The sequence below is a fragment of the Sylvia atricapilla genome, chromosome 21 (genome assembly GCF_009819655.1).
Source record: "Sylvia atricapilla isolate bSylAtr1 chromosome 21, bSylAtr1.pri, whole genome shotgun sequence".
NCBI classification, from domain to species: domain Eukaryota; kingdom Metazoa; phylum Chordata; class Aves; order Passeriformes; family Sylviidae; genus Sylvia; species Sylvia atricapilla.
The window spans coordinates 796,214-821,964 of NC_089160.1; the positions used below are offsets into that span (position 1 = coordinate 796,214).

The window sequence follows — 25,751 nt, forward strand, 5'->3', positions numbered from 1 at the left end:
TGGCCCAAAGGACAGGAACTGAACCCTGAGCTTCTCAGGACAGAACTGACCCTGAGCTTCTCAGGACAGAACTGACCCTGAGCTCCCCAGGAATGGCCCAAAGGACAGAACCGACCCTGAGCTCCCCAGGACAGAACTGACCCTGAGCTCTCAAGGAATAGACCAAAGGACAGGAACTGAGCCTGAGCTCTCCAGGACAGAACTGAGCCTGAGCTCTCCAGGAATGCCCCAAAGGACAGAACTGAGCCTGAGCTCCCCAGGAATGTCTCACCTCGAAGGTGTTGAGCACGTGTTGGCAAACACCCATCAGGTCATTCAGCCCTTTCCGGAATGGCTCCACGGCGGGAAGACCCCCTTTGGGAAAAGATGGAGTAGGGACACGGGAGGTGGCTTTCCAAGGGCAGTCCTCACCTCCCCAGGCTGTGCACCCTCCCCAGCCACACAGGGTGCCAGGGCTGCTCCCAGCCAGCCCAGTGCCTGGAGCCAGGCATGCTGCTTCCCACTGCAGCTGGAGCAGAATTTGGGAGCAGCCTGTGAGGCTCAGCACTGCAGTGCCTGGCAGAGGGCAGGGAGAAAGGGCTTTTCTCTGTTTAACAGACTCCTGGTGGGAAGCTGTTCCACGGGAACAGGGCCCCAGACACGCAGGGACAGCCCCAGCCTCACCTCTGGTCTGGATCCTGAAGTTGATCTTGCTTTCCGAGGGGTGTGTGATGCAGTAGCCACAGAACTCCACGTCAGGGCTGCAGGAGGGCAGAGAGGAGAGGGAGCAGTGAAACCCAGGCCAATCCATGGCAAATCCCAGGGAGGTCAGAGGCTCAGGGCACCCCCTAGGTCTGCTGGGGCTCTGGATGTTTCCAGAATGACTCAGGGGAGGGATGTGCTGAGGGGAAGGTCCCTGTGTCACCTCTCTGAGCTGAGCTGGAGCTCAGAGACGTGGCTGGCACTGTGCTGGCACCACAACCAGAGCAGTGCCAACTCTGCAGATCCAAACACGGGATCCTGGTGCTTGGAATTGTCCCTGTAACCAAACCTGCTGCTGCTCTGCTGGGTGCAAGAGGCTGAGTGGTGCAGGGCGCTGGAGGAGTTCCCAAAATGTTGCAGGACCTCTCCCTCCAGCTGAGCTGAGTGCTGGAGCTTCGGCCCCCAGCTCCTTTTGTGTTGTCACAGTGATTTATCAGAGGGACCTTAAAGCTCATCCATGGGCAGGGACACCTTCCACTGCCCCAGGGTGTCCCAAGCCCCATCCAGCCTGGCCTGGGACAGCCCCAGGGATGGGGCAGCCACAGCCTCTCTGGGCACCAAATGGAGCCCAAGACCCAGTTACTCCTCTAACAGCTCAAGAGGGACTGGGCTGAGCTAAACTTGGGCTCCTGGGCAGGGCAGGCTGTGGGTGGAGGCCCAGGAGAGGCTGGTGGAGCCCTTTAAGGGCTGTTGGTGCTCTCAGGGTCCTGACACAGCCCAAGGAAAACGGGGAGCAGGGCTCCCTGTGTGACACAAGGAAGGACACGCACGGAGGGCCTTTGGGATCCTCTCCACTCACTTCTTCATGACCATGTAGCGCAGGGAGTTGCCCAGGGTGTGATCCTCGTCGTGCAGCACAAAGGTGACGCAGTTCCCATCCGTCCCGTCCGCCTGGATCTGTCACCGGGGGAGAGGAGCTGTGACCCCCCTGAGGCCAGGGACACCAGGGCTGGGCTCAGCTCCCGTGCTCAGCTTCCCACAGTCACTGCAGGGTTCTGCATCTCCACGGGCCACCTCTGTGCTGCTGTGGGACCAAAACACCAACAAAGTTCCACCTGGTTTTAAAGCAGGTTGGTCCTGGCCTCCACCTGCTGTTGGTCACCGCAGGATGACAGGAGCCTTGAAGGCACCAGGACAGGATTTGTCCCGATGCCAGTGCCACCCCACCACACCTGAGGGTGTCCTGTGGCCAAGCCAGGCTTGGGAATGACGGAATCGTGGAAGCACGGAATCTTTTAGGTCGGAAAAGCCTCCAAGAGCACCGAGCACAACCATTCCCCAGCACTGCCGAGGGAGGCCACCCTTCACCCACGTTCCCGGGGGAGACTTTAATAAATCCCCACATTCACAGTGCTCCGAAATCCCGCCGGGGCCGGGCACTGCCCCGGGAGCCGTGCCGGGGCCGGACAGCCCCATCCCACCGGGAATTTCCCCTAATAACACATCCAACCCTCCCTCGGCACGGCGTGAGACGGCTTCTCCCCGGGAGCACGGCCCGGGCCCGGCTCTGCCTCCTGGAAGGGAGAGCCCTCGGATCCCGACCCCATCCCAATCCCGACCCCGACCCCGACCCTGATGCCGATCCTAATGCCGATCCCGTCCCTGACCCCGATCCCGACCCCGATCCCTATCCCGATCCTGATCCCGATCGCGATCCCGTCCCCGACCCTGATCCCGTCCCCGATGCCGATCCCGTCCCTGACCCCGATCCCGATCCCGATCTCAATCCCAATCCCGATGCCGACCCCGATCCCAACCCCGACCCCGATCCCGTCTCCGATCCCTATCCCGATGTCTATCCCGTCCTCGATCCCGATCCCGTCCCCGACCCTGATCCCGTCCCCGATGCCGATCCCGTCCCCGACCTGATCCGATGTCTATCCCGACCCCAATCCTGATCCCGATCCCGTCCCCGACCCTGATCCCGACTCCGATCCCGACCCCCGCTCCCGTGTCCCTCACGGTTTCCAGCGCGCTCCCTGTCCCTGTCCCTGTCCCGGTCCCGGTCCCGGCCATGGCGGTTCCGGCTCCCGGCGGTTCCGGCTCCCGGCGGTTCCGGCTCCCGGCGGTTCCGGCTCCCGGCGGTTCCGGCTCCCGGCGGTTCCGGCTCCCGGCGGTTCCGGCTCCCGGCGGCCCCGCGGCCGGAAACACGTCGGGGCCGGGCCGGGCCGGGCGGGGCCGCAGCGGGGCCCGGGAGCGCCGGTGAGCCGCGCCGGGCCGGGCCGGGCCGGGCTGGGCTGGGCTGGGCCGGGGGTTCGGTACCGGGGGTTCGGGACCGGGGGTCAGGGACCGAGGGTTCAGTACCGCGGGTTCGGTCCCGCGGGTTCGGTGCCGGGGTCCGGCCGGGCACAGCCCCAGGCCCGGCAGGCGCTGCCGGAGGAGGCCGCGCTCGGCAGCGGGGACACAGCGGGTGAGCGGGCTGTTATTGGGGTGTAACGGGGTGTTACTGAGGTGTTACGGGGTGTTATTGGTGTGTGGAATGGGGTATTATTGCCCTGTTACTGGGGTGTTGTTAGTATGTTACTGGCCTGGTATTGATGTGTTACTGGAGTGTTATGGCGTGTTACTGGCGCCTCATTGATGTGTTATACTGGGGCTTTATTCCCGTGTTACTGGGGTTTTACTGAGGTGTTACTGGTGTTTTATTGCCATGTTACTGGGGTGCTACTCGTGCCTTATTGATGTGTTATACTGGAGCTTTATTCCCGTGTTACAGGGGTGTTACTGAGGTGTTACTGGTGTTTTATTGCCCTGTTACTGGGGTGCTACTGGTGCCTTATTGATGTGTTATACTGGGGCTTTATTGCCCTGTTACTGGGGTGTTATTAACCTGTTACTGGCCTGGTATTGCCGTGTTACTGGAGTGTTATGGCGTGTTACTGGCGCCTTATTGATGTGTTATACTGGGGCTTTATTCCCGTGTTACTGGGGTGTTACTGAGGTGTTACTGGTGTTTTATTGCCCTGTTACTGGGGTGCTACTGGTGCCTTATTGGTGTGTTATACTGGGGCTTTATTCCCATGTTACTGGGATGTTATTGATGTGTTACTGGTGTTTTATTGCCGTGTTACTGGTATGTTACTGGTGCCTTATTGATGTGTTACTGGGATGTTACTGGGGTGTTATTAGTATGTTATTGGCCTGTTATTGCCATGTTACTGGAGTGTTATTGCCGTGTTACTGGGGTGTTATTAGCATGTCACTGGCCTGTTAGCAGGGGGTATTAGCGTTATTAGGGTTATTGGGATGTTCCTGGTGTGTTACTGGGGTTTTTGTTATTAGTGTGTTACTGGCGTGTTTTTGGGGTGTTACCCGTGTATTAACAGCGTGTTACCGGTGTGGATGGCGTCATGGATGTCGCACTTGCGTGGCTTAATTAGTTAATTAATTAATCACAGTGCTGGCAGGGGGTGCTCCCAGGGAATAGCAACAGGATGACAGGACACAGCTGTGCCAGGGAGGTTTGGGGGGACACTGGGGACATTCTGACCTGGAAAGGGCTGTCCAGCCCTGAAGGGAATTAAAAGCCCTGTGGATGTGTGTAGGAGCATCCCTGGAGGACAGAGATGGGGAATTCTGCAAACCTGGGACACAGAAACACGTGGGTTTATTGCCAGGGCCGTGGGTGACAGGGACAGCCCCCAGCCCCCAGCCTGGGCTGAATATTCTGATTTACAGCGACCAAGCAGCCCGAGATACAAACCCTCCAGGCTCTGCACACAGCCTGTGAGAGCTGCTCTGTGACCACATCATTCTGGATCCTAAACTCTAAAGATGCTTCTCTTATCTCCCTTTTCCCGGACCCTTGGGGCCACTCCCTGGAGCCCCTTGGTTTGTTCTCACCCAGCTCAGTGCTGTGTCCCTGCCGTGTACAGCTCAAACCAGCTCTCATTCCCAGTTCACTCACAGGGGGTAGATTCTAAACCAGCTCTCATTCCCAGTTCACTCACAGGGGGTAGATTTTAAACCAGCTCTCATTCCCAGTTCACTCACAGGGGTTAGATTTTTAGTGTCTCTTGCCAGGCTTTTCCAGTCTCACCTTTCCCAGCAGGTCTTGGAGGGCTTTTCCACCCTAAACAATTCCCTGATCCCATGCTTTGGGCTACACATGTTCCGTTTTTAGAGAGCTGCTTGCTCAATCACCGTTGTGTTGTGTGTCCTCACCCCCCTCCAAACCCTGCAGTGCTGCTTCCAGGAAAGCTGATGGGGCTGGAAAACCACGTGGGTCCATTTCCTTGGTGATTTATTTCCCTAGTGATGCAGTGAAGTAAACTGCCGTGCAGAAGGGAGGCTGAACTTGGGATAAGCTGGAGCACAAATGTCATGATTCTCAGGCTCAAAATGAGCAGGAGATCCCCACAGCTTCACAGTGGAATGTTCTGTAATGAAATAAAGATTTTTCCAGCTGCCCAGCAGAGGTTAGAGGGAAGCCTGGGCTGGTTTCTGCTGAGCTCACCCTGCTCTAACGATCTCTTTTTTGTGCCAGTTTGCAACTCACGGGGTTGCAACACCTCCCCTTAAACAGCAGCGTGGTGCCCTTTGCTTTCTGTAAGAGGATTTCTGGAGGTGCAGGCAGGGACCTTCTGTGGCTCACTGGCACTGAGCTGGGGATCTTCTGGGCCAGAAGAGTTGCTGGAAAACAGTAAATCATCCTTACAGGAGTTTTAAACATGCTGCTGGAGACTTGAGCCTGTGTTTCTGATGTTCCGTGAGAGTTTTTCCCGTGCCTTTTTCCCGTGCCTTGTATTGGGCAGGAATTGTTCCCTGGCACAGGGTGCCCAGAGCAGCTGTGGCTGCCCCTGGATCCCTGGAAGTGTCCCAGCCCAGGCTGGATGGGGCTTGGAACACCCTGGGATTGTGGCAGGTGTCCCTGCCCGTGGCAGGAGGTGGCACTGGGTGGGCTCTGAGGTCCCTCTCAACCCAAACCCTTCTGTGTTTTTAGGACCCTTCAGAGAGACTTCATACAGCAGCTCATGCATCTTGCAGTGTCTTTTCGGAAGGGTTGATCTTGGCTGCTTCCAGCTGTGTCATATTGTAAGTTCAGACAGAAAAAAGCTCTGCAGAGGGGTTGGTTTAAAGGGATTTCATTCCTGGCTCCTGTAAGGGCTGAGGAAGGACGTTCTGTAGCAGTTTAACAGATTTGTGTTACTAGCAGGAGTAACACACGGCTGGTACGGGGCTGCTCAGGGAGAAAAATGCTCCTTGTTAATCGCTTGTACTTCATTTAACCCTTCACTCTGCTCTAAGCTGGGGCTGGTGTCACTGCAGAGCTCCTGAGTACTGTGAGGGCAGGAATTTGGGGAGCCGGGACTGTGAACTCGAGGAGTTGAGGACTGAATTTGGGGAGATGAGGGCTGTGAATCCAGGGAGGTGAGAGCCACGAGCTCAGGGAATTGAGGACTGTGGGATCCTGCAGTGCCAGTGAGTGTCACCTCACTGCTACTGCTGAAGTGTCACCTCACAGGGATGTGAGTTCCACCAATATCCGACATTAAAGCAACAGAGATTTGTAGGAATTGCCTAAACCACTTTACAGTGCTCAGTTTGGAGCTGCATTTGTTCTGCTCAGGGAACTGAGGTGTCAGTGTCTGTGGGCTCTGTACCCTGAGTTTCAGCTGGTTATGGCAGATATGTTTTCTGGTGCAGCTGCTCCTTCCTGGGTCTCCTGGGTGACGGCAGGGGCAGGTGACAGCAGTGTCCTGGTGCTGGACACTGCCCTGGTTGCTCCAGAGGCTTAGTGGTGTTTGTGATCCCAGGTGTTGCTCCACGGGCCTGGGGCAGCCCTGGCCAAAGCCTCTGGAGGGACCAGAGGGTGCAGTGAATTCCCTGGGCTTAGTCACAGTGTTATTCAAGACAGGAACATTTCAGCCTGAAAATGAGCCAAAGGGGAGATTCCTCACAGCTGAAACATAAAGGAATAAGCAATTCCTTGGAAGCTTCCTGCAGGAGGCAGCTCCTCCAGGTGAAGAGCAGCCGAGGCAGAAACCAAACCCACCGAGTTCATGAGGGTGAAAGAAAACTAAACCTTGGATAAGTCACATAAAGTGCTGCTCACAGCAGAGGGAAGGGCAGCCCCAACAGCCAGAGGAGCTGTGGCTGCCCCTGGATCCCTGGCAGTGCCCAAGGCCAGGTTGGATGGGGCTTGGAGCACCTTGGGGTGGTGGAAGGTGTCTCCCCATGGGGATGGTCTTGAGGTCCCTTCCAGCAGTCTGTGCTGTGAATAAATCCATGACTTTATCCTTTTCCCCTCCAATGCCGGGCTCAGACCCGTGGCAGGTTTGGAGATGCCCTGATAGGTGCTGGCCAAGCCCTGATCTGTGGAGCTCAGGTGAGCCCTGCTGGGCTGGTGGTTGGATCTTCCTCCATGGCCTCATTCATCCAGAAGAGATCCCTAATTCTCACCAGGCAGTGCCAGGGGGATGGCAAGTCTGGATCCACAAGCTCAGGCACCACTCCTGCTCCGTGGCTGTTCCCAGAGAGGTCTCCTGAGGGATTTGAGATAGGTCTGTGGTCTTGCCAGATCACTCGAGACAACAGAACAGAGCAGGTAATGAGTAGGGCCTAAGTCCAAAATGAAAAATGAGATTTTTTGGGTTTTGCAGGGTCCAAAGTCGTCTTAAGTCCTTCCTAAGCAGAAAAGAGGCTTATGGATGTGCAGGATGAGCAGGGCAGCTGCCCCAGCTGGGCTCTGACATGTGCTCCATGTGTTAGATCTGGCTCTGGCCGTAGATTAATGTGCTGATACTTGAGCTGATTGTGAGTGTCCCTTTCTGTGGCAGCAGGGATGTTTTTCCAGCTCTGGAGACTTAGGGAATCCCACAATGGTTCGGGTTGGAAAGGAGCTTAAAGCTCATCCAGATCCAGCTCCCAACACCTTCTGCTATCCCAGGTGGCCTTGGACACTTTCAGGGATCCAGAGGCAGTCACAGCCTCTCAGGAGCCTGAGCTTTGTCACCTTCACAGGGCACAGAGGTGATAAAAAACCTTATTTTCTGGAGGGTTTTGTGTCGTCATGAGCAGAACCTAAAAGGTTGAGAGAACTTTGTGGTCGTGGTGTCCTGGCCGTGTCCAGGTCCCTGTGCCAGCTGCTGATGTCAGCCCTGTTCTGTCCCCAAGCAGGAGAGCAGCCATGGCCATCCTGTTTGCTGTCGTGGCCAGGGGCACCACCATCCTGGCCAAACACGCCTGGTGTGGAGGGAACTTCCTGGAGGTGACTGAGCAGATCCTGGCCAAAATCCCATCCGAGAACAACAAGCTGACCTATTCCCATGGCAAGTGAGTAACCCCTCTCCTTGGGTCCGGGGGTCTTGTGGGGAGGGATGAGGACAGGAAGAAACTGGCTGTGTTTGGGGGATTTTCTGTGATTCTGCAGGTTTTTTTCCATCCAAAATCCCATCTGATGGAACATGCCACTGGCTCAGTAGCTGCTCCTGTCCCCCAGAACTCAGCAGCATAACCAGGATTTGAGTTCAGCTCCGGCAGCAGCACAAAGCAATTGATGCAAAATTAACAATTTTTTAACAATTCAGGTTTTATACAATTCAGAAGTGAGCTGGAGGGAGCCCAGCTGTGGAATCTTTGGAGTTTGGCTTCTGGCAGCTTCCCCTGGATTTTCTGAACCTTTAATGTGGCTTTAGGTAAAACTGTCACCCTTCCTGGGGGCTTTGAGACAAGCTGTGCTCACAGATCACATGAAGTCATTCTGAGCTGCCCCAGAACAAGGGGGGGCTCTTCCCAGGATTTTTCCAGCTCTCTGAATCCTTGGTCAGTGTTGGTAGGACAGGAGTAGGTGCTTGGAACTTCTGCTCCTGGGAGGTGGGTGAGTCAATGGGAACAAATGAAAACTACTGTGGAAATCACAAATTTAGAGGTGTTGGAGCTCATTCCAACTTTTTTTTTTCTTTTTTTTTTTTTTAATAAATTAAAATTTTAATATTCTAAGTTGCTCCTTTAAGTGAAATGAAATAATTCTGCCTCGAGTGCTGTTCAGCCAGCTGAAGAGTTGAGTTTGAGGAGGTCTGTGGTGCATTTTTGGAGGTACCTGGGCAGAATGTGAGAGCTGTGAAGCTCGATGAGCACTGGGAGTTGTTCCTCCTGTCTGGAGCCTCTCAGGGATCCTCTGCCTCTCCAGGGTCCCAGCCTGCAGGCTAAAAAACTCCCTGGATTCTGTCCAAGATAGTTTATCCTGTTGTGAAATGGGGAAAACTTGAGTTACTTTGAACGCCTTAAATTTGTTTCATGAGTTCTTTTTGTTTTTAAGAAGAACTTCTGTGTCTTTTGTGTAGATCTCCAAGGAAAAGCAGCCCTCTGGCATCAGGAATTCTTGGGTTTCTCTCTCTCTGCTGTTGAGATCCTTCTGGGACTCTCTGAGGAGTCTGCAGGGTGACAAGTTTCACCTCACTCCTTCCAGGAGAGTTGTGGATGTGCAAGGATTTTTGTCGTTTTTTGTGGGAACAGACCTTCAGGGCAGAGACCTGTGCCCCCAGCCTCATTCCCCTGTAATTCCCTGGACATTTATCTGGGACATGTTTGTCTGTGCCAGCTCCACAGAATAACTGGGATTTTCTCTTGCCAGCCCCCAAAGGCCCCACAGGCACCGGTGGCTTCTGGAAAATGAAATCCTGGAAACGTGGCAGCTTCCACTAACGTCCTGTTTCCTCCTTTCCATTCCCTGCAGTTACCTGTTCCATTACATCTGCCAGGACAGGATCATTTACCTGTGCATCACAGATGATGTGAGTATTGGGGACACAGCCACAGGTAGGCCCTGGGGAATTTGGGGATTTTGGTTTCCGTATAGCAGTAATTAGTGAGGGCTGCTCCGAGGTGCCTTTTCTCCCACTGGAGCTACTGTGACCTCCGTTACAGCTTGGAACTCAGCCTGGAGCTCAAATGGGAGTTGTGGGATGGTTTGGGTTGGGAGTGGCCTTCAGAATCATCCCATTCCAGCCCCTGCCATGGGAGGCACCTTGCAGGGTTGTGACTTTTGGGGTGAGGTTCTTGCCGTGCCCAGTGTCTCAGTGCAGTGGGCTGGAGGTGCAGAGACCATTCCAGTTGCCAGTGGAACTCGCCCAGTGCTCCTGAATTCTGGGAGTGCTGAAGAAGATCCTCCCCCTCAGTGCAGGAGTGGAGCTGGCACAGCCCTGGCTGTGCCACCATGTGCCTGGGTTTAGATAGACAGGTATCTGCCAGGAAATATTGGAATTTCCCTTGGAATGTAAGCCTCCCTCCTCCCCTTTTCCAAATTGTTATAAATTTGCAATTAAAAGGCTGTCAGGCAAAGATTTGGGGAATAGGTGTAGCAGTTCTTTACTGAGGATATTAAAAATACAAATGTTGTAGTACAGAAGAATAAGCAAGCAAACACACAAATAATAAATCCTAGAAAGACTCTGACAGAGTCAGAAATACAGCCTGACTCCCTGTTGGTCAGGGTGTGGGAACAGCCCAAAGCCCTCCTGGAGTGGCAGATGTGGTCCTGTTGGGAGCAGAGATGGTCCTGTGGAACCAAAGGGTCCAGAGATGGGTCCAGTCTTCCTTTGGGAGTCCTCTGGGAACACTGGATGTCTGGGGACACTTGTGGTTTCTTTTTATCTGGGTGAAGATGGTTTGGCTCCTCCTCCCTGGGTAGAGCATCTTAGAATGGGATGATGTCATGTGTGATGTCATTGGTGAGCTTTAATGGCCCATTAACAGGAGATAAGGAACACTGATGACGTAATGTGTGATGTCATTGGTGAGCTTTAATGGCCCATTACCAGGAGATGTCCCCATGGGGGCAGTGGAAGAATGACCAGAGATAACAACCCTGCCCCATCTGATAAGCAGCACTGCTCCACCAGGTTTTTAACAGCTGGTTTCTTATCAGAGAAGGCAGTTACCCTTCTCTGGCAGATAAAGAAAAAATCTCCCCAGTCAGATTTCAGCCACTTCTTTGTTTCAGTATCCAATATTTGATCTCCTTGTTAACTTACGGTGAAAAAATCCTTTAGAGTGAAAGAGGGACAAACCTAACCCCGAACACCGTGCCACAGGCAGCCAGGGCACTCAGGCTGGGAGCTGCAGCCCCTCCAGGCTGCTCTTGCTGACATTCCCTGCTCTCTGCTCCCAGGACTTCGAGCGCTCCAGAGCCTTCACCTTCCTGAACGAGATCAAGAAGCGTTTCCAGACGACGTACGGCTCGCGGGCGCAGACCGCGCTGCCCTACGCCATGAACAGCGAGTTCTCCTCCGTGCTGGCTGCTCAGCTGGTGAGCCCCAGGGCTCCTCCTGGATGGGGTTTGGGGGGGTTGAGGTGTCCCTTGGAGTCCTGGGAGTGGTGGCTTTAGGGCTGTCCCCACCACGGCTGAAGAGGCTGACCTTTGGAAGGGAGGCTGGGCAGGGTTAAAGGAATAAAGGAGGGATTTCCTTCCAAGGATCCACCTTGGGCAGTGCAAGAGCCTGGCCAGGGCTCTGCCCACAATGGTCACGAGTTTTCACACTTTTATAAGTTTTGGTCCATTTACACATTGGGGTTAATTGTCCAATTACAGCTTCAGGTAACGAAGTCCCGTCCTCACAAATCGCTCTCCTCCAGTCACTGTTATAAACTGTTGTTTGTATTTCCTGGGCCTGAAGCTGCAGCAGTGTCCTTGGTTCTGGGGCTGGGGAAAAGGAGTGTTTTGTCTGACTGAGCCGTGAGGAGAACTGGCTAACACTTTATATAAAATTCAGAGGCACACACTAAGGCAGTACAGAGTCTGAAAAACAGGAAAACTAAAACTTGAGGTATCACCCAGCGTGTGGTGGGGCTGTGCCCGTGGGGTGGGAGGCTCTCAGGGCTCTGCTGAGCTGTTCTCCAGGGAGGGCTTGGCCCTTTTCCTGCCTATCCCATGGAAAGGGCCAGGTTTGGGGGTGTCACAGCTGCAGGAGGAGGGGCAGGGGACAGCAAAACTCTCCCCAGGGTGGGAATTCTAGACCAGTCCCAGCTCTGGCAGTTGTGTGGTGGCTGCAGGGTGAGGGAGGATTTTCACCTGTGCTGTCGCTGCCTGAAGTTTGCACTGGAATTTGGGGCTGTGCAGGTGGTTTGGAGCAGGGAGAGCCATGGGAGCTCATTCCAGGAGCTGCTCCGTGGCTTCCACAGCAGGGGGAGAGCAAGGAATAACAATGCCAGTGCATAACAAGTGGGATTAATTTCCTGTGACTGGGGAAGGATTCTTCCTCTCCACCAGGCTTTGACACGTGGGGGCTGAAACTACCCAGAGTGCTGGCTCATCACTTTATAAGCTCTTCAGGGCTGGAATAAGCTGGAATTGCGTTATCAGAAAAGCCAGGCTGTCTTCAGAGCCATGGGGCCGATATTCCTCTAAAACCTCAGCCTTTCCATCTCCCTTAGGCCAGGAGGAGCTGCCTGCCTGAGCTTTTCCTCATGGCTGGGGTCAGCTGGGGCAGAGCCCTTCCCTGCCCTGATCCCTCGGGCTGTGAGGGCTGACACTCCTGGGCTGCAGGAGCAGGGATGTTCTCCAGGGGGTTCCTGTGTGAGCCACAGATCCAGCTCAAGTGCAGCACTCAGATAATCCTGGAGAGGGAGGCTGTGCTTCCAGAGAAACCAGTGCCCAGCTCTGACAGTGGCAGGTCTGAAACCTCCTGGGAAGCCCCTGAGGAGAAGGTGGAGGTGGAGGAGCTGCTGGATTTGGTGCTGTCATTGTGAGTTGTGACTTCCCAGGGTGGGGTGGCAGTGTCAGACTCTAGAAATTGAACTCTTTAACCAGCAGAAAATCAGGATTTAAGCAGCCACGTGGGTGGTTATGGAGCAGAGCTGTCGTGATGGGAACAGTGAGTTAAAATCCGTGCAGGAATGGCAGAGCCCAGTTCCCTGATGCTGACTGGGCCTTGGGTTTTGCAAACACTCAGGCTCCTTTCACCTGCTGTTGGTTTGTGCTGCTCTCACCCAGGCCGAGCTGTGCAGCCACCAAAGGATCCCTGGGAGCCCCAAACAGGGGGACAGTCTGAGAGAAGTCCCTGTCACTAGTGAAGGGAATGGAGGGATGGTGCTCAGGATAACACAGCCGGGGGCTGGCAGCAGCAGAGTTGTCACTGAGGGCTCAGCTGTGCCCAGGAGGTGACAGGGGACATCCTCTGGGACATGGGCTGGCTCCTGGCTGCTCCATCCCTTTGGGGAGAGCAAAGGCCACTCAAACCAGCCACCTTCAACCCCTGCTGGGGCATTCCCAAACCGCTGGCTTCTCGAGGCTCCTGTTTTCCCTGGGCCCTGGTTTCTGAGGCTCCTGTTCCCTGTTGTGTGTTGCAGAAATACCACTCGGAGAGCAAGGGCCCGGACCAGGTGGCAGAGACACAAGCCCAGATCGATGAGCTCAAAGGGATCATGGTCCGGAACATAGGTACTGCTGCCCCCGGGAAATGCCCTCTGACCTGGGGGATTTTGGGCTTGGGTCTTGCCAAATCTGACCATTCCAAACAGAGGGTGAGCCGTGGAATTGTCCAGAATTCAGTCTGTGATGGGAGGCTGTTCCCTGGTTAGCCCAGGAAGGCTGGAAGCTGCAGCCAGGAGCTTGTGGCTTGGGAGCAGCTTTTTGCCCTGGGATTTCACCTTCAGAGCTGGATTTTTTTTGTCTTTCTCCAGACCTCGTGGCACAAAGAGGAGAGAAGCTGGAGCTGCTGATTGATAAAACAGAGAATCTCGTGGATTCGGTGAGTCTGAGGAACTCCTGGAAGTGGGGAAGTTGTGTCCTGTGTTACTTGTCTGGGAGCAGGGAGGTGGGGACAGCACCTGGAGACACTCAAAGGGACACAGAAGAATCCAGACCTGCAGGGAGTCCTTCCCCCTCCTTCAAGCTGTTTCCCAGCTGCATCCCAGTTTGGGAAAGATCCAGCTTCCCCCTGCTCCCTGTGCCACAGGCGTTCCATCCCTGTCCTCATCCTTTGTAGTGCCCGAGGTGGGGAAAACCCTCTCATTATCTGCAGTGTTAGGAGAGAGAAAATCACAGTTTACTCTTCCCTGGCAGCCTGGGCTGAAGGCAGCTGGATGCAAATAAACTGGAAAATGTGCATCTGTGGAGTTGTTCTGATACCAGCAGGGAAAGTGTGGCTGATTTTAAATTAAAAAAGCTGAGTTGTGTTGTATCTAAATGATCTTTAAAGACTCTGGAGTTTCTTAGAGTGTTTCTGAGGAAGTGAAAACTAAAAAAACCCCAAATTAATGTAATTATAAAGCACAGTTATCTAGCAAAGTGCTGTGCACTCTGGAAGCTTTTTGTCTTTCCTTTGGGAATCCCTGGCCCTGGCTCAGCATCCTCCTCTGCAGCATCCTGGCTTGGTGCCCAGCTCCTGTGGCATCCAGTCCTCAGGCTGGGAGAGTGCCAGGAGCTCCTGTGGGGATCCCTGAGCTGTCCCCAAGCCCTCCTGCTTTGGAGGGGCAGCAGAGCTGGCTGGAGCTTATCCAGCAGGGAACAGTCCTGGAGCTCCCAGGGGTTCCCTGTCCTCAGATGGTGGCAGGGCTGAAAGCTCAGCTCAAGCTTTAGGGAAGGGGACTGGAATTCTTCAGCAGCTGGGCTGAGCTCATGGAGGACCTGTCCCAGGGAGTGCTGGCTTTTGGAGAGCTCAGGGAAATGAAGGGATGGAATATCCTTCAGTGGGGATGGGGCTTGGAACAACCTGGGACAGTGGAAGGTGTCCCTGCCATGGCACTGCTGGAATGGGATGAGCTTTAGGTCCCTTCCAGCCCAGTCCATCCTGGGATTTTCCTTGGTTTCTTTTGCAGTCAGTCACTTTCAAAACCACCAGCAGGAACCTTGCCCGAGCCATGTGTATGAAGAACCTCAAGCTCACCATCGTCATCATCATCGTGTCTATTGTAAGTGTGGGGCCTGGAGCTGCTGTGCCAGGCTGAGCCCTGCAAACACCAAACCCTCCTGGCACCTGTGTCTGCCCAGGGGGGCACAGCCAGGCCCAGACACTCCTGCTGGGTTGTGTGAGGAGAGGGTGAAGTGCCTGGGCACTCAGAACTGCAGGGAGTGGCCCAGGGGGGCACCTTGTGGCTCTACAAGCACCTGGAAGGAGATTGTGATGAGGTTGTGATGAGGTTGGGACCTTGTGGCTCTACAAGCACCTGGAGGGAGGTTGTGATGAGGTTGGGACCTTGTGGCTCTACAAGCACCTGGAAGGAGGTTGTGATGAGGTGGGGATTGATCCCTTCTCCCAGACAAGTGGGAAATGGGCTCAGGTTACATCGGGGGGGTTCAGGTTGGATGAGGAAAGTTCTTTCCCTGACAGAGAGATGGAGCCCAGGGCAGTGCAGGGCTCACCATGGAGGTGCTCAGAAAACGAGTGGCACTTTGTGACGTGGTTTAGTGGATGTGGGGGGATTTGATGGACTCCATGGAGGTCTTCCCCAATCTTTGTGACCCTCTGAGAGATGGGAGCACTGTGTCCAGGACCTGCTCCTGCTTGCCCAGGAGCAGCTGAGGTGTCCTGCTTCAGCTGTGGTGGCTTTTTAGCCCTCAGTCTTGGTGGGATCTCATTCTGTGACTCTGAAGTGGCTTTTTTTGGTGTGACAGTTCCCCTGTAAGGACTGTGGATGGAGCAACTGCAGCGTCAGGGTGGGAAGTGCTTTGTCACCTCCATGGGGACAGTGCTGAGCTGCAGGGCTGTGGAGGGACAGGAGAGTGTTGGACAGGTTCTTCAAGGTTTTGACCATCTGGGGTTTCCAGGTGTGTGCTGTGGCAGTCAGTGCACGCTGGGAATCCCTCACTCCCTGTGGCATTCCCCTTCTCCCTCCCCAGGTGATCCTGTACATCATCCTGTCGGCCGTGTGTGGGGGCCTGGCCTGGCCCAGCTGTGTGCAGAAGTAACTGGAGCTGCTCCCCAGGAGATGAGGCAGAGTGTGAAGGACCCTCCAGAGTGACTCCAGCCCGTCACCACTGCCACCTCCCGTGTCCCTTCCCTCCAGGACTTGAGACGTTTTGCCTTACCCAGACAGACCCAGCCGTGGCTGCTCCTGCAGCTGTGACCTCCAGAGTGGGCTGGGTGAATTACTTGAAAGGATTTTGGTGTTCCTTTTGCTGTCCCAATGCCACCCCTGCAGCGGGCTCTGTGCACGCTGGCCCCGTGTCCGTGTGGCCTCCCCTGGCTGGGGACACGAGTGGCTGCAGCTGTCCCACCTGGGATGGAGCTGTCACAGAGGGGCTTCAGGCTGGGCTCAGCCAAACTAATGGGGACAGGTGGGTTTGGGTTCCCAGAGCACCTCTCCTGCACATCTGGCCACATCTGTTGGCTCCCAGTGCTGCAGCACAGGGGGTCACGGTGTCACCCTGGTAGGAACAAATGGGGTCTGGGCTTTGTGCCCTCTCAGGTGGAGGTGCTGCTGCTGGGGACGTGTCCCTGTTGTGCAGTGATCCTGCAGGCAGGAGCAGGGGGTGGGGTCACCTCAGCGTGTGCTGCCTCTTCATCCTCACTTCTTCCTCATCCCCCCCTGGGCTGGAGGCTGAACGGACACAGCGAAGGGGACGGGTGCACACGGTTCTGGATCTGCTTTCTCACAGATGATTTCTCCTGCTCCTCTTCGGAGGGTGGACTGCAATGAATACAATTCTGGCACTGGCTGTGGTGAATTTGGGGCCAATCTGGCTTGCTAAGGTGTCAGGAGCTGCTGCTGCTTGTGCTTCTCCTGGAAGGTGTGCACTGGAACCGGAGGGCAGAGGAGGGTTGGAGTTGGTGGCTGGTGACTTTCTCCAAGGTCTGAGGGAGGAAGGCTCTGCCAGAGGATGAAGGTTCTCCTCTGGGAGGATTTCAAACCAAACCCAAGGCTGGTAACCAAATGCAGGCTCAGGGGCGCTGTTTCTGGCCAGCTGCACATCTCCAGGCCAGGCTGAGGAGCTGCAGCTGCTGAGGCTGGGCAAGGGCTGGGACACATCCTGGAGCTGATGGGCTCCTTTCCCAGGGAAAACATGGGAACACCCTTCAGGGGGGAAGGAATCTGCTTTTGGCACAGGGCAGTCGAGGGAGGGGAGGGTTCTTTTGGTGCCTGAGCTGGAGCATGAGGCTGGTGCCACGGTGTCCTGGTGACACTGGTGGGGTGGGGACATGGCTCTGTGTGATGACCCAGCAGGGCCCAGGCTTCTCCCAGAAACAGCAGCTCCTTTGGATTTGTCTTCTGCTGGGCTGAAGTTTGACCGAGGGTGATTGGATCTTGATGTCCACACAGTGCCAGTGGCCACTGGCACCTGCTCCTCTGCTGTGAATGTGAAGCTTGGAGCCCCCTCCCAGCAGCTCCTGCTCCTGCAGCCCCAGGTCCAGCTGTGCATGTTCTAGGGATCCTGCTGTTGCCATGTTCATTTGGATGATTTCTTGTCTTATGTACAAATAATTTTTAAAGAGAATCTTTCCTTCTCAAGGATGCACTGAGGCATTAGTGTAAAAAACCCCATTACCTTGATTTCAATTAAATTCCTGTACAGAAAGCAGAGTTCTGCAGTTTTGTGGAAAACCTACCGTGGGAATGCTCTGTGCTGATGGAGGGGGAGGTTTTGGAAGCAGGCTCACAGAGCTGGATTTCCTCTTGGACTTGGGAGAAACTGTTGGAGTTGCTGATTGTTATCTTAGTTTGAGGCAAAGCTGCATTTTAACAGTATGAGCCAGGGCTTGGGATGATGGAGAATATTGGGAGCTGAAGGGAGATGGCTCGGTGTGAGCCGGGGAGGAACACTCCTGGGCCCCTCACAGCACTGTGGGCACAACTGTCTCTTCCTCTTTCCCCGGCCACAAGTGACCTCTGCAGTGCAGGACCTTCCCCTGGCTGCTCCTGGTGCTGCTCAGGCCACAGGAGCATGTTTCAGAAATGAGTGCTCTGAATTCCTGATTTACTAACACCCGCCTCGTCCTTCTGATCCCTGAGGAACTAAAGGTAAAGCTCACTCCTTGCATCCTACCAGCCTTTACTGGAGCCCTGTTTCTCCTTGCAGAGCTCTTTTCTGTCAGGAGGAGCCTCGGTGGTGGCACAAAACTCACCCTTGGAATAAAGCAGATCCGTTTCAGCACCATAACGTTTTATTAAACTACACTATCAAAGTCACATTGATGGCAGGGAGAACATTGCTATCAGTGCATCTTTCCTGGACTAAGACTGTATTTGTAGCATCCAGCACTTGCTGAAGAAAAGGACACTGGAACAGAATCCTGAAGAGACAGTAGAAAACTTCTACAAAAGTCAGGGCAGTTGGGAACCAGCTGAGAGCTCCAACACTTCAAGACAAAGCTGTGAGGGAAGGTGATTTGTAAAAAGTTTACTCTAAAGTGGTGTTGAACTTGCTCAGCTGAGGTAAGAAGGTGCTGGTGCCCAGCAGTTTTTAAGTGGCATCCCTGTCCCTGCCTGTTCACACCCCACACAAATATTGTGTACTGCTCCTTGTGACCTGTGCTGACACCTGGATACGACAGCTCAGAGTGTTCTACAGTTATAAAAACCTGCTGCAGCTCTAGACCAAACAATAAAAAGTAGCAGAAATACATTCTATACAGAAGTAAAAAAAAAAAAAAAAAACAAAAAAAAAAACCAAAAACCAAATCAAACCCAGTTGAATTCCAGACAAATATTAGAGTACATCAGGTTGGACTTAAAAAGTCTCAAATCTAACACCTATGTCACTAGTTCTACTCTCCACGAGCTCTGCCACAGCACCAGCTCAGAGCTGCTTCTGGCACAGAGAGGACACCCCCAGACAGCCCTGGGAGGGGAGGGTGGTAGACCTTTCCCCGGGCTGCAGCAGGGGTGTGGATGAAATAAGGCTTTTCCAGTCTTCTGGGAAGACTGAGGTTTCAGTGAAGGTGGGAGCTGCGTGTCCCAGCCCTGGCAGAGCAGAGGGAGGTGTGGAGAGCACAGGAATGAGGGATATGTACAGCAGGTGGCAGGGACAGGGGCTCGGGGCCTTTCCCAGTGAGGTCATGCCCAGCCAGCTGGGATGTGCTCCACAGAGGTGTTCTGCAGTGTCAGTAGCACCCATCCTTCCAGGAGTCGTCCTCGGGGGCCTGGGGGGTCTGTGCTGCCTGCAGGAACCTGGGGGGGACAAACAACACGTCAGGGACAGCTCCAGGAGAAGCCCTGTAGTGGACACAGGTTTGGGTTACCAGCATCTCCCTGCCACGGGTGAGGTGCTGCTGTCACACCCTGAGCAACACCAACCTGAGGCACTTTAAGGAAACTCAGTGGCTGTTATTACTGGATGCTTAAGCAAAATTAACACTCTTGTGACTTCAGCCCATGACTGAGTCCGAGAGAAATGTTTTTTCAGGCAAACATAACTGAACACATGAAAAGTAATCAGGTATGCAGAGTACTGATATATATAAGGAGACTGAAAATTCCCCTTTTCATCTTTTTAAAGTAAGAAGATACATTTCAATGTAAGGCTCCAAAGGGATATTAAAGATCAACAAGCTCTGGTTGCTTATTGGTCTGATCTCAGTTCTATCATAATGACAAGCCCAAATTGCTTTAACCTCCCTTAACCGTGCAAGTCTGAATTTTAGCATAACAGCTGTTACAAAACCAGTAACAAGAACAAAAGATTCAAGTGTTGGGACACCCCTCCGCTCTGCTTTCACCCTGTTGCAATGCCAAGGGGGTCTGGAGCCCCACTCACCTCCTGGACGGCGGTGCCTTTCCCTTGGGCACGGCCACCCCTCCCACAGCCGGCCGCGCTTTCAGGGCTTTGGCCACAGTCACCACGGCGCTGCTTCTGGAAGTGCAACTGCTGCCGGGAGAGCTCGTGTGGAGCTGTGCCTTGCGGCCTGGAGGGCCGGGAGCCGTGTAGCTGCAGGGTTTCCCCAGCTGCCTGCCGGGCAGCAGGGAGCTGCCTCCCGGGGCCGCCTTCCCGGGCTGGCGCGCCGTGAGCGGGGACTGCGCGGCCCCCGAGGAATACCTGAGCTTGCTGGGAGTCAGACCTGCAGGGACACAAGGGCACCTCTGAGGGCTGCCTGGAGACACCGGGGGGATTGGAGGTGTGTGGAAGGCGTGGCACTGACCTGCTGACCGCTGCTGAGTCCGTGGGATGCGGCTGCTGGGCACCTGCAGGTCGGACTCCAGGCTGCGGCTGCTGCGCACGGCCTCGAGCGCGCGCAGGCTGCTGCGGGCCAGGTTGGGCATGCTGTGCCTCAGCTCCTCTGCAAGCAAACACGGCCTCAGCCCCCTGCTGCTGCTCTAGGGCTCTCTGGAAAAACCCATCTGCTTCCAAGCAGAGCGGTCTGTACCTAGGTCTTAGGTTCTAGTGAGCAGCAGCGGTTTTGGAATCACAGGATACGGAGCTTGGATGAGACCTTCGAGATGATCCCATCAACCCGGCACCACCATGGTCACCCCTGAGCCACATCCCTAAGTGCCACATCCAGAGACAGTGACTCCACCACCTCCTGGGCAACTCACTCCAAGGCCTGACCACTTCTGTAGGGAAACAGTTGTTCCTAACACCTAACCTGGACCTCACCTGGTGCAACTTGAGTCATTTCCTCTTGTCCTTTCACTTGGGACATGGCACAAGAGACCAACCCCCACCTGGCTGCACCCTCCTGTCAGGAGTTGCAGAGACCAGTAGGGTGTCCTCTGAGCCTGCTCTTCTCCAGCCTGATCAACTGGAGCACAATCAGCCCCATTCCCTTCTCTGGCCGCACTCCAGCCCCTCAATGTCCTGTTTGTAGTGAGGGGCTCAAAACTGGCTTAAAACGTTTACTCTAAAGTGGTGTTGAACTTGCTCAGCTGTGGTAAGAAGGTGCTGGTGCCCAGCAGTTTTCAAGTGGCATCCCTGTCCCTGCCTGTTCACACCCCACACAAATACTGTGTACTGCTCCTTGTGACCTGTGCTGACACCTGGATACGACAGCTCAGTGTCAAAACCGGACACAGCACTCGAGGTGTGCCCAGCAGAGAAAGCAACCCCTGTCCTCATCCTGAGGCCCAGCACAGAAAACAACCCCTGCCCTCATCCTGAGACCCAGCACAGAAAACAACCCCTGTCCTCGTCCTGAGGCCCAGCACAGAAAACAACCCCTGCCCTCATCCTGAGGCCCAGCACAGAAAACAACCCCTGTCCTCGTCCTGAGACCCAGCACAGAAAACAACCCCTGTCCTCATCCTGAGGCCCAGCACAGAAAACAACCCCTGTCCTCATCCTGAGACCCAGCACAGAAAACAACCCCTGTCCTCATCCTGAGACCCAGCACAGAAAACAACCCCTGTCCTCATCCTGAGACCCAGCACAGAAAACAACCCCTGTCCTCGTCCTGAGGCCACCCTATTCCCGACCCAGCCCGTGTCCCTTGGGCTCACCCCCAGCCCCACCGGCTCCCTTCCTGCCCTCTCCGCAGCCCCGAGCCCTGCAGGGGGATGGATATCAGTGTGTGCCAGCCGGCCCTTCCCCGGCTCACCCTCGCTGTTGGCGTACTTGAGGCGCTCCTGCATGGGGCTCTGCACCGCCCTGCGCGGGGCGCGCAGCCGGGACGCCGCGGCCCTGCCCAGCTCTGCGCCCGAGGACGGCGACTGGCAGCGCGGGGAGCTCAGCGGGGACGGCGAGTAGCGGTGGGCGCCGCGCAGGGACAGCGAGCAGTCGCAGTCGTCCTCGTCCTCCAGGCTGTAGGCGTCGAACTCCTGGTCGCTGTAGGTGCCGCGGCGCAGAGAGTGCAGCGAGGCGCTGGAGCTGCGCCGGGACACGGAGGCCGAGCTGGAGGCGCAGTCCTGCCGCAGGCCTGGGGACACGGGGGACACACGGGGAGTGCCGATTCCTGCACATCCCCAACCCCAAAGCAATGCTTTGGGAGGGAGTTGTTTCGCACTGGAAGGAGAGTCAGGTTAACACGGCTCCTCCCCGGAATCCTTCAGCTGGAGCAGCACCGGCACTGGTTATTTACAGCACAATTAACATTCGGGGACCTGACGTGCTCCCAGATCCCACCTGAGACTGTGGACATTGCCATCGAGCTCCAGCAGGTAAGGCAAGTATAGCAGTCTAATTTACAGGTAAGGGAGTCTAATTTTAAATCCTTTAGTTTCATTCATTCTGCACACATCGTCTCAAAGGTGGAAACAAAGATTTGAAGTCTGCCTCTCATAAAAACGCACCTGCCTGGGTGGCACCTGGGTTATTTACAGCTCCTCACCAGCCTATGCCTTAACTGAAGTTTTCCTGCCTGACAATATATAAGCGACTTAAAAAACCCCGACAAAATCAAACCAAATAAACCTCCCGAATAAACCCAACCTCAAAACAGGCAAACACACACAACCAGAACTTACTCTCTTCCTGCAGCCGTGCCATGACCTGGACATCAGTGAGGTCCTGCAGTTTGTAGCCCATGGAGATGGAGTCATCCGAGGTGCTCAGCTCGCTGTCCACCGAGGACTGGGAGCTCAGGGCCGAGTGCATGCTCAGGTACCCTGGGGACAGGACACAAACCCAGTCAGACACTCACAAACCCACCAGGAGCTGCAGGGATCTATCCCAGGAATTTCACATCCAGCACATCTATCCCAGGAATTTCAGATCCAGCTGTGAGAAACAAGAATTTAGAAATTCCAATGGTTTTTAACCTGCAGTTTTCAGGTGCTTTTCAAACAAGGAATGTGAGGCTGACTGGCAGGAAGCAGCTTGGTCAGTGCCCATGTAAGAAATTCATTTTACACCTGAACTTCACACCTGTGCCTTCCACGTCAGCAGTTACTTCTCTTCCAAGCTGGCTGAAGAAATAATGTTGGGAACGTGCTGCTCTTTCCTGCCTGGCTGGGTTTGATCACAGTTTGAAAGGGCTGCTCAGTTTTGCTGGGAAATGGTTTATTGTTGAGTGTTCAGGAGGTGCCCTGCCTTCAGATCTTCTCAGAACACGGCAGGAAAACTGTGAGCCTCAGGATGCTTAAATAATACAGTGACAGAAGTGTGGCTGTACTTTAAAGGTTCATCTGGGTGTATGCTGCACAAATACACATTCCAAGTCAAGATATCCCACAAGAAAATCCCCTTTCTTTCCTCCTGGTGTCAGGAAGAGACTGTAAGAGCTGAAATAAATCCATCCTGAGCAGGGCTTGCACCTGTAGGATGTGGTTTCCTGCCGTAATTAACAGCAGCTTCAATACTGATTAAAAATCCAGCTGGACCTTGAGACCAGCTTTCTAAAAGGCAGAACTCCCAACCCAACTTTGTTTAGTTTGGTTGTTGCATTTGAAATTGCAGGTCTAGTTAAAAATAGCCGAAGAGGGGAAAAAACTGCTCCTTCTTCCGTCAGTAAAGTTGAGCTGATGATGGTTTTCAAACAGAAACCACATCTGGGTTTTGTCAAAGGGGTTGGCTTGGCTTTCAAGGGAAGTGACTGTTAAACATTTTTCCGTTTGAAGGGTAGACAAACTGTTGTTTCTTGGAAATAAAGTAAGATTTGAGTCAATCAGGTTGACAGGAAAGTTTAAAATCGTGTTAGCACTGGCACAAGGCACAGGGAAGAGGCACCTGAGATGAAGTGAACTCATCTGTCCTGGCCCTGCCCTTCACCCACACATCTGCAGTGAACCTTCCAGAAGCCAGAGACGCTTTGGTTTTACTCAGCCAGGAGCTGTTCTGGGTTAAAAGCTGCTCAGACACCTGGATTGCCCCCCAAACGTCCTAAGAAAAGCAAGGAATTGCCTTAGAGATGTTTCCCTGCAGAACTCAGCTGGCCAAAATCCTCAGTGCTATGTGCATCCTTTTGTTTGCAAAACAGAGATAAGCGTTAATTTCTATTTATAGCAGAGAATCAGACCTCACCAACAAACCTGCACCTGTGAAAACAGCCACAGGCAACACTTCTTCTTCTTTGAGAGGGGGAAAAAGTTCATTGAACATCAAGTTGGGAGGCGGAGACTGTTAAACATGCTTTGTGTTTTGAAACATGCAAAGTAGGGTTTAGCAATTTCCACACCAAACAAACAAATAAAAGCAGAGTCCTTTGATAACGGAGCCAAGAGGCAAAGCCTTTGTGCTGGGAACAGGAGGAACTGCCCCAAGGACAACCACTGGAGCTCCTGGAAGAGTGTTCCTGGCTCCTCAGGCACAGGGAGGCTGCAGGCCAAAGCATTTTGGAGGAGCTGCGTTATCAGGCTGAGACAAGAGCTGCCTCTGAGGCAGGGAATCTTCCTCCACACACAAGGCTCAAGGAAAACTTTTGGTACTTTGTTTTAGCTGCTCGCTCAGGTAACTAAAGGCTTTACCCTGGAGCATTTGGCAGCTTTCTGTTCCCTGCATTAATCAATATTCCCAAGAGAAACCCTCCACAGAAAACTGAATCCAAGTAACTTTATAAAGATCACATCTACAGTCCTTAACATTATTCAAGAGCAATATATTTTTTGCCCCAACAGCTGTTTTCTATTTTAAGCCACTTAAAATTAGTACAATTTATAAATATATATATACAGAGAGAGAAGGAAGTAGAGAAACCCAAACCAAGAAATCACTACAGGACATTTAGAATGCAAGGAAGGTTTTCTCCCACACAAATGAAACCTGGGTGAGGAAGGGTGGGAACGAAAAGGGGAAAAACACCATGAGAACTTTTCCCTGTGCCAATCCCTGACCCTCCTTGCATTTTAAAGAGCCCAGTGCTGCGGTGCCATGCCATACCTGAGCTGCCACAGGTTAGTAGTGCTTTGTTAGTCGATTTGAGGTGCCCAGGAGAGTTTAGTGCATTGCTACAGGAGCCTGCCTCGGAATTCAGGTTATGGGCGCTGGGAGATGCCAGGGGGCTGCAATACAGGTTTTTCCATCTACTGGCTAGAAGGAAAAATACAAAAAAATGCCACAAACGTTAGCAAATTATTTTGGAAATGGAGAGCAAGATCAAGAACAAGACGCAGAGGTATCAAACAAGATTAAATGATGCAGCAGAGGTTCTTGGTGGTAGCAGTGCCCAGTCCCCTGCTCGTGCCCTTTGACTGCTTTTGTCCCTTCTGAAGAATTCCAAGAGTAACTCCTGACAAGCTTGGCTTTAAAGAAGCCACACATTTCACAAAGTTCCAGTACACAGCCCAGAGCCACCAGGAACTGCTTTTAGGGGATGATAAAGTGGAGGAAAAGCCTGGTTTCCAAGCGACACCATTTCTTCACGTTTAATATTTCATTGTTGCAAGCTTTGAGCAGCAGATAACTTTTTCACCCAGGTAAGAGCAGCTGGGAAGATCCAGCAGGATGTCCAGAGGAGGATTAATCACCACTAGGAACACTCAGCACCAAGAGTTCTTCTCCAGAAAGAAGCAGCAAGAACAGTTCTCCATGGTTCTCTCCCCACTTCCCCAGCAGCGCGCTTTTACCTCTACACATTCCTTACATTTAAATATGTTCAAATATTAACAAAACTTAAAAATTCAAGAGCCTGACAACACTAAGCTCGGTTTTTCCTGCTCAGAATGAGATCTGCAAGGGCCCCCAGAGCAGCAGAGGCTGCAGCTGCCCTACCTTGGTCCAGCCTGTTGATGAGGGTTCTGCAGGCAGCCTCGATCTCGGGGCTGGGGTTGTCCAGCACCTGCCGGCACCATTTCAGAGGAGAGGCTGTTTTCTCATCCATGGATTTCCTTGGAGACACGTAGAGCCTTTGCAAGGATTCAAAGGAGACAGGAAGAAATGCTGGTTAACTCAGAGCACACAGCCACCAAAGGGACATTGGGTAGAGTATAGCTATCAGGAACCCGGCAGTTACCCAAACTGAAAAAGTCAAGTTTAAATTGTATATTATGACTAAGAAATAAAAATTTACTGCCATAACAGGAAAATTCAATGGCTTCACAGAGAAACCCACGGGCTCTGCAAGGCAAGGTGCCAGCCTGGGCTGTTGCACCAATGCTGGAAATGAAGTTCTTGGAATACTCACCTGTCTCTCCCTCCACTCCCCTCTTCCAAAAACCCCACCGTGAGAGGCAGTGAGGGTGTGAGGTGCTCCTGACTCGAGCTGCAGGGTCATCTCCCTCCAGGAGTTTTTGTTTAACCCCTCTGGCTGTTCCACCTGTTGAGC

General features: G+C 53.7%; 2 protein-coding genes and 1 long non-coding RNA gene across 9 annotated transcripts in view; 2 read left to right on the forward strand and 1 right to left on the reverse strand.

Moving 5' to 3' along the window:
- The window catches only part of LOC136370451 (SLAIN motif-containing protein-like), a 34,679-nt gene that overhangs the window by 758 nt on the left and 8,170 nt on the right, over positions 1 to 25,751 (reverse strand). Inside the window, exons 2-9 of one of the 3 annotated variants that reach the window (XM_066333867.1) lie at positions 25,199 to 25,332; positions 24,368 to 24,517; positions 22,018 to 22,158; positions 21,153 to 21,470; positions 19,837 to 19,895; positions 1,541 to 1,638; positions 664 to 740; positions 272 to 354 (exon numbers count right to left, since the gene is read on the reverse strand). In XM_066333867.1, the coding sequence (XP_066189964.1) occupies positions 272 to 354; positions 664 to 740; positions 1,541 to 1,638; positions 19,837 to 19,895; positions 21,153 to 21,470; positions 22,018 to 22,158; positions 24,368 to 24,517; positions 25,199 to 25,332 (1,060 nt within the window). Of the gene's footprint in view, positions 1 to 271; positions 355 to 663; positions 741 to 1,540; positions 1,639 to 17,764; positions 18,790 to 19,375; positions 19,677 to 19,757; positions 19,896 to 21,152; positions 21,471 to 22,017; positions 22,159 to 24,367; positions 24,518 to 25,198; positions 25,333 to 25,751 lie in introns of those variants that run through there. The other 2 variants (XM_066333866.1, XM_066333868.1) reach the window with 2 other exon arrangements.
- Positions 2,904 to 17,197, forward strand: VAMP7 (vesicle associated membrane protein 7). Of its 4 annotated transcripts, none has more exons than XM_066333873.1 (8): positions 2,904 to 2,943; positions 7,858 to 8,016; positions 9,419 to 9,476; positions 10,853 to 10,990; positions 13,030 to 13,120; positions 13,363 to 13,430; positions 14,500 to 14,592; positions 15,521 to 17,197. In XM_066333873.1, exons 2-8 carry the CDS (start codon positions 7,871 to 7,873, stop codon positions 15,587 to 15,589), a joined length of 663 nt encoding a protein of 220 aa, XP_066189970.1. In that variant the 5' UTR covers positions 2,904 to 2,943; positions 7,858 to 7,870; the 3' UTR covers positions 15,590 to 17,197. The 4 variants fall into 4 exon arrangements, with proteins under 4 accessions (XP_066189970.1, XP_066189969.1, XP_066189968.1 ...); XM_066333872.1 differs by having other exon boundaries at positions 2,905 to 2,943; positions 7,861 to 8,016; XM_066333871.1 differs by lacking the exon at positions 2,904 to 2,943 and adding an exon at positions 4,855 to 5,159 and having other exon boundaries at positions 7,861 to 8,016.
- Positions 3,348 to 3,844, forward strand: LOC136370400 (uncharacterized). Of its 2 annotated transcripts, XR_010745170.1 has the most exons (3): positions 3,348 to 3,426; positions 3,471 to 3,636; positions 3,683 to 3,844. It is a non-coding gene; the product is annotated as an uncharacterized lncRNA (long non-coding RNA). The 2 variants fall into 2 exon arrangements; XR_010745169.1 differs by lacking the exon at positions 3,348 to 3,426 and having other exon boundaries at positions 3,463 to 3,525.

Excerpts from the sequence above, each read along its gene's own strand:
- VAMP7 (XM_066333871.1), top strand. The coding sequence starts at position 5,065 with ATGATTCTCAGGCTCAAAATGAGCAGGAGATCCCCACAGCTTCACAGT. Across the intron at positions 8,017-9,418 it reads CTGACCTATTCCCATGGCAA|TTACCTGTTCCATTACATCT; the intron begins GTGAGTAACCCC and ends CATTCCCTGCAG. Across the intron at positions 13,431-14,499 it reads CAGAGAATCTCGTGGATTCG|TCAGTCACTTTCAAAACCAC; the intron begins GTGAGTCTGAGG and ends TTTCTTTTGCAG.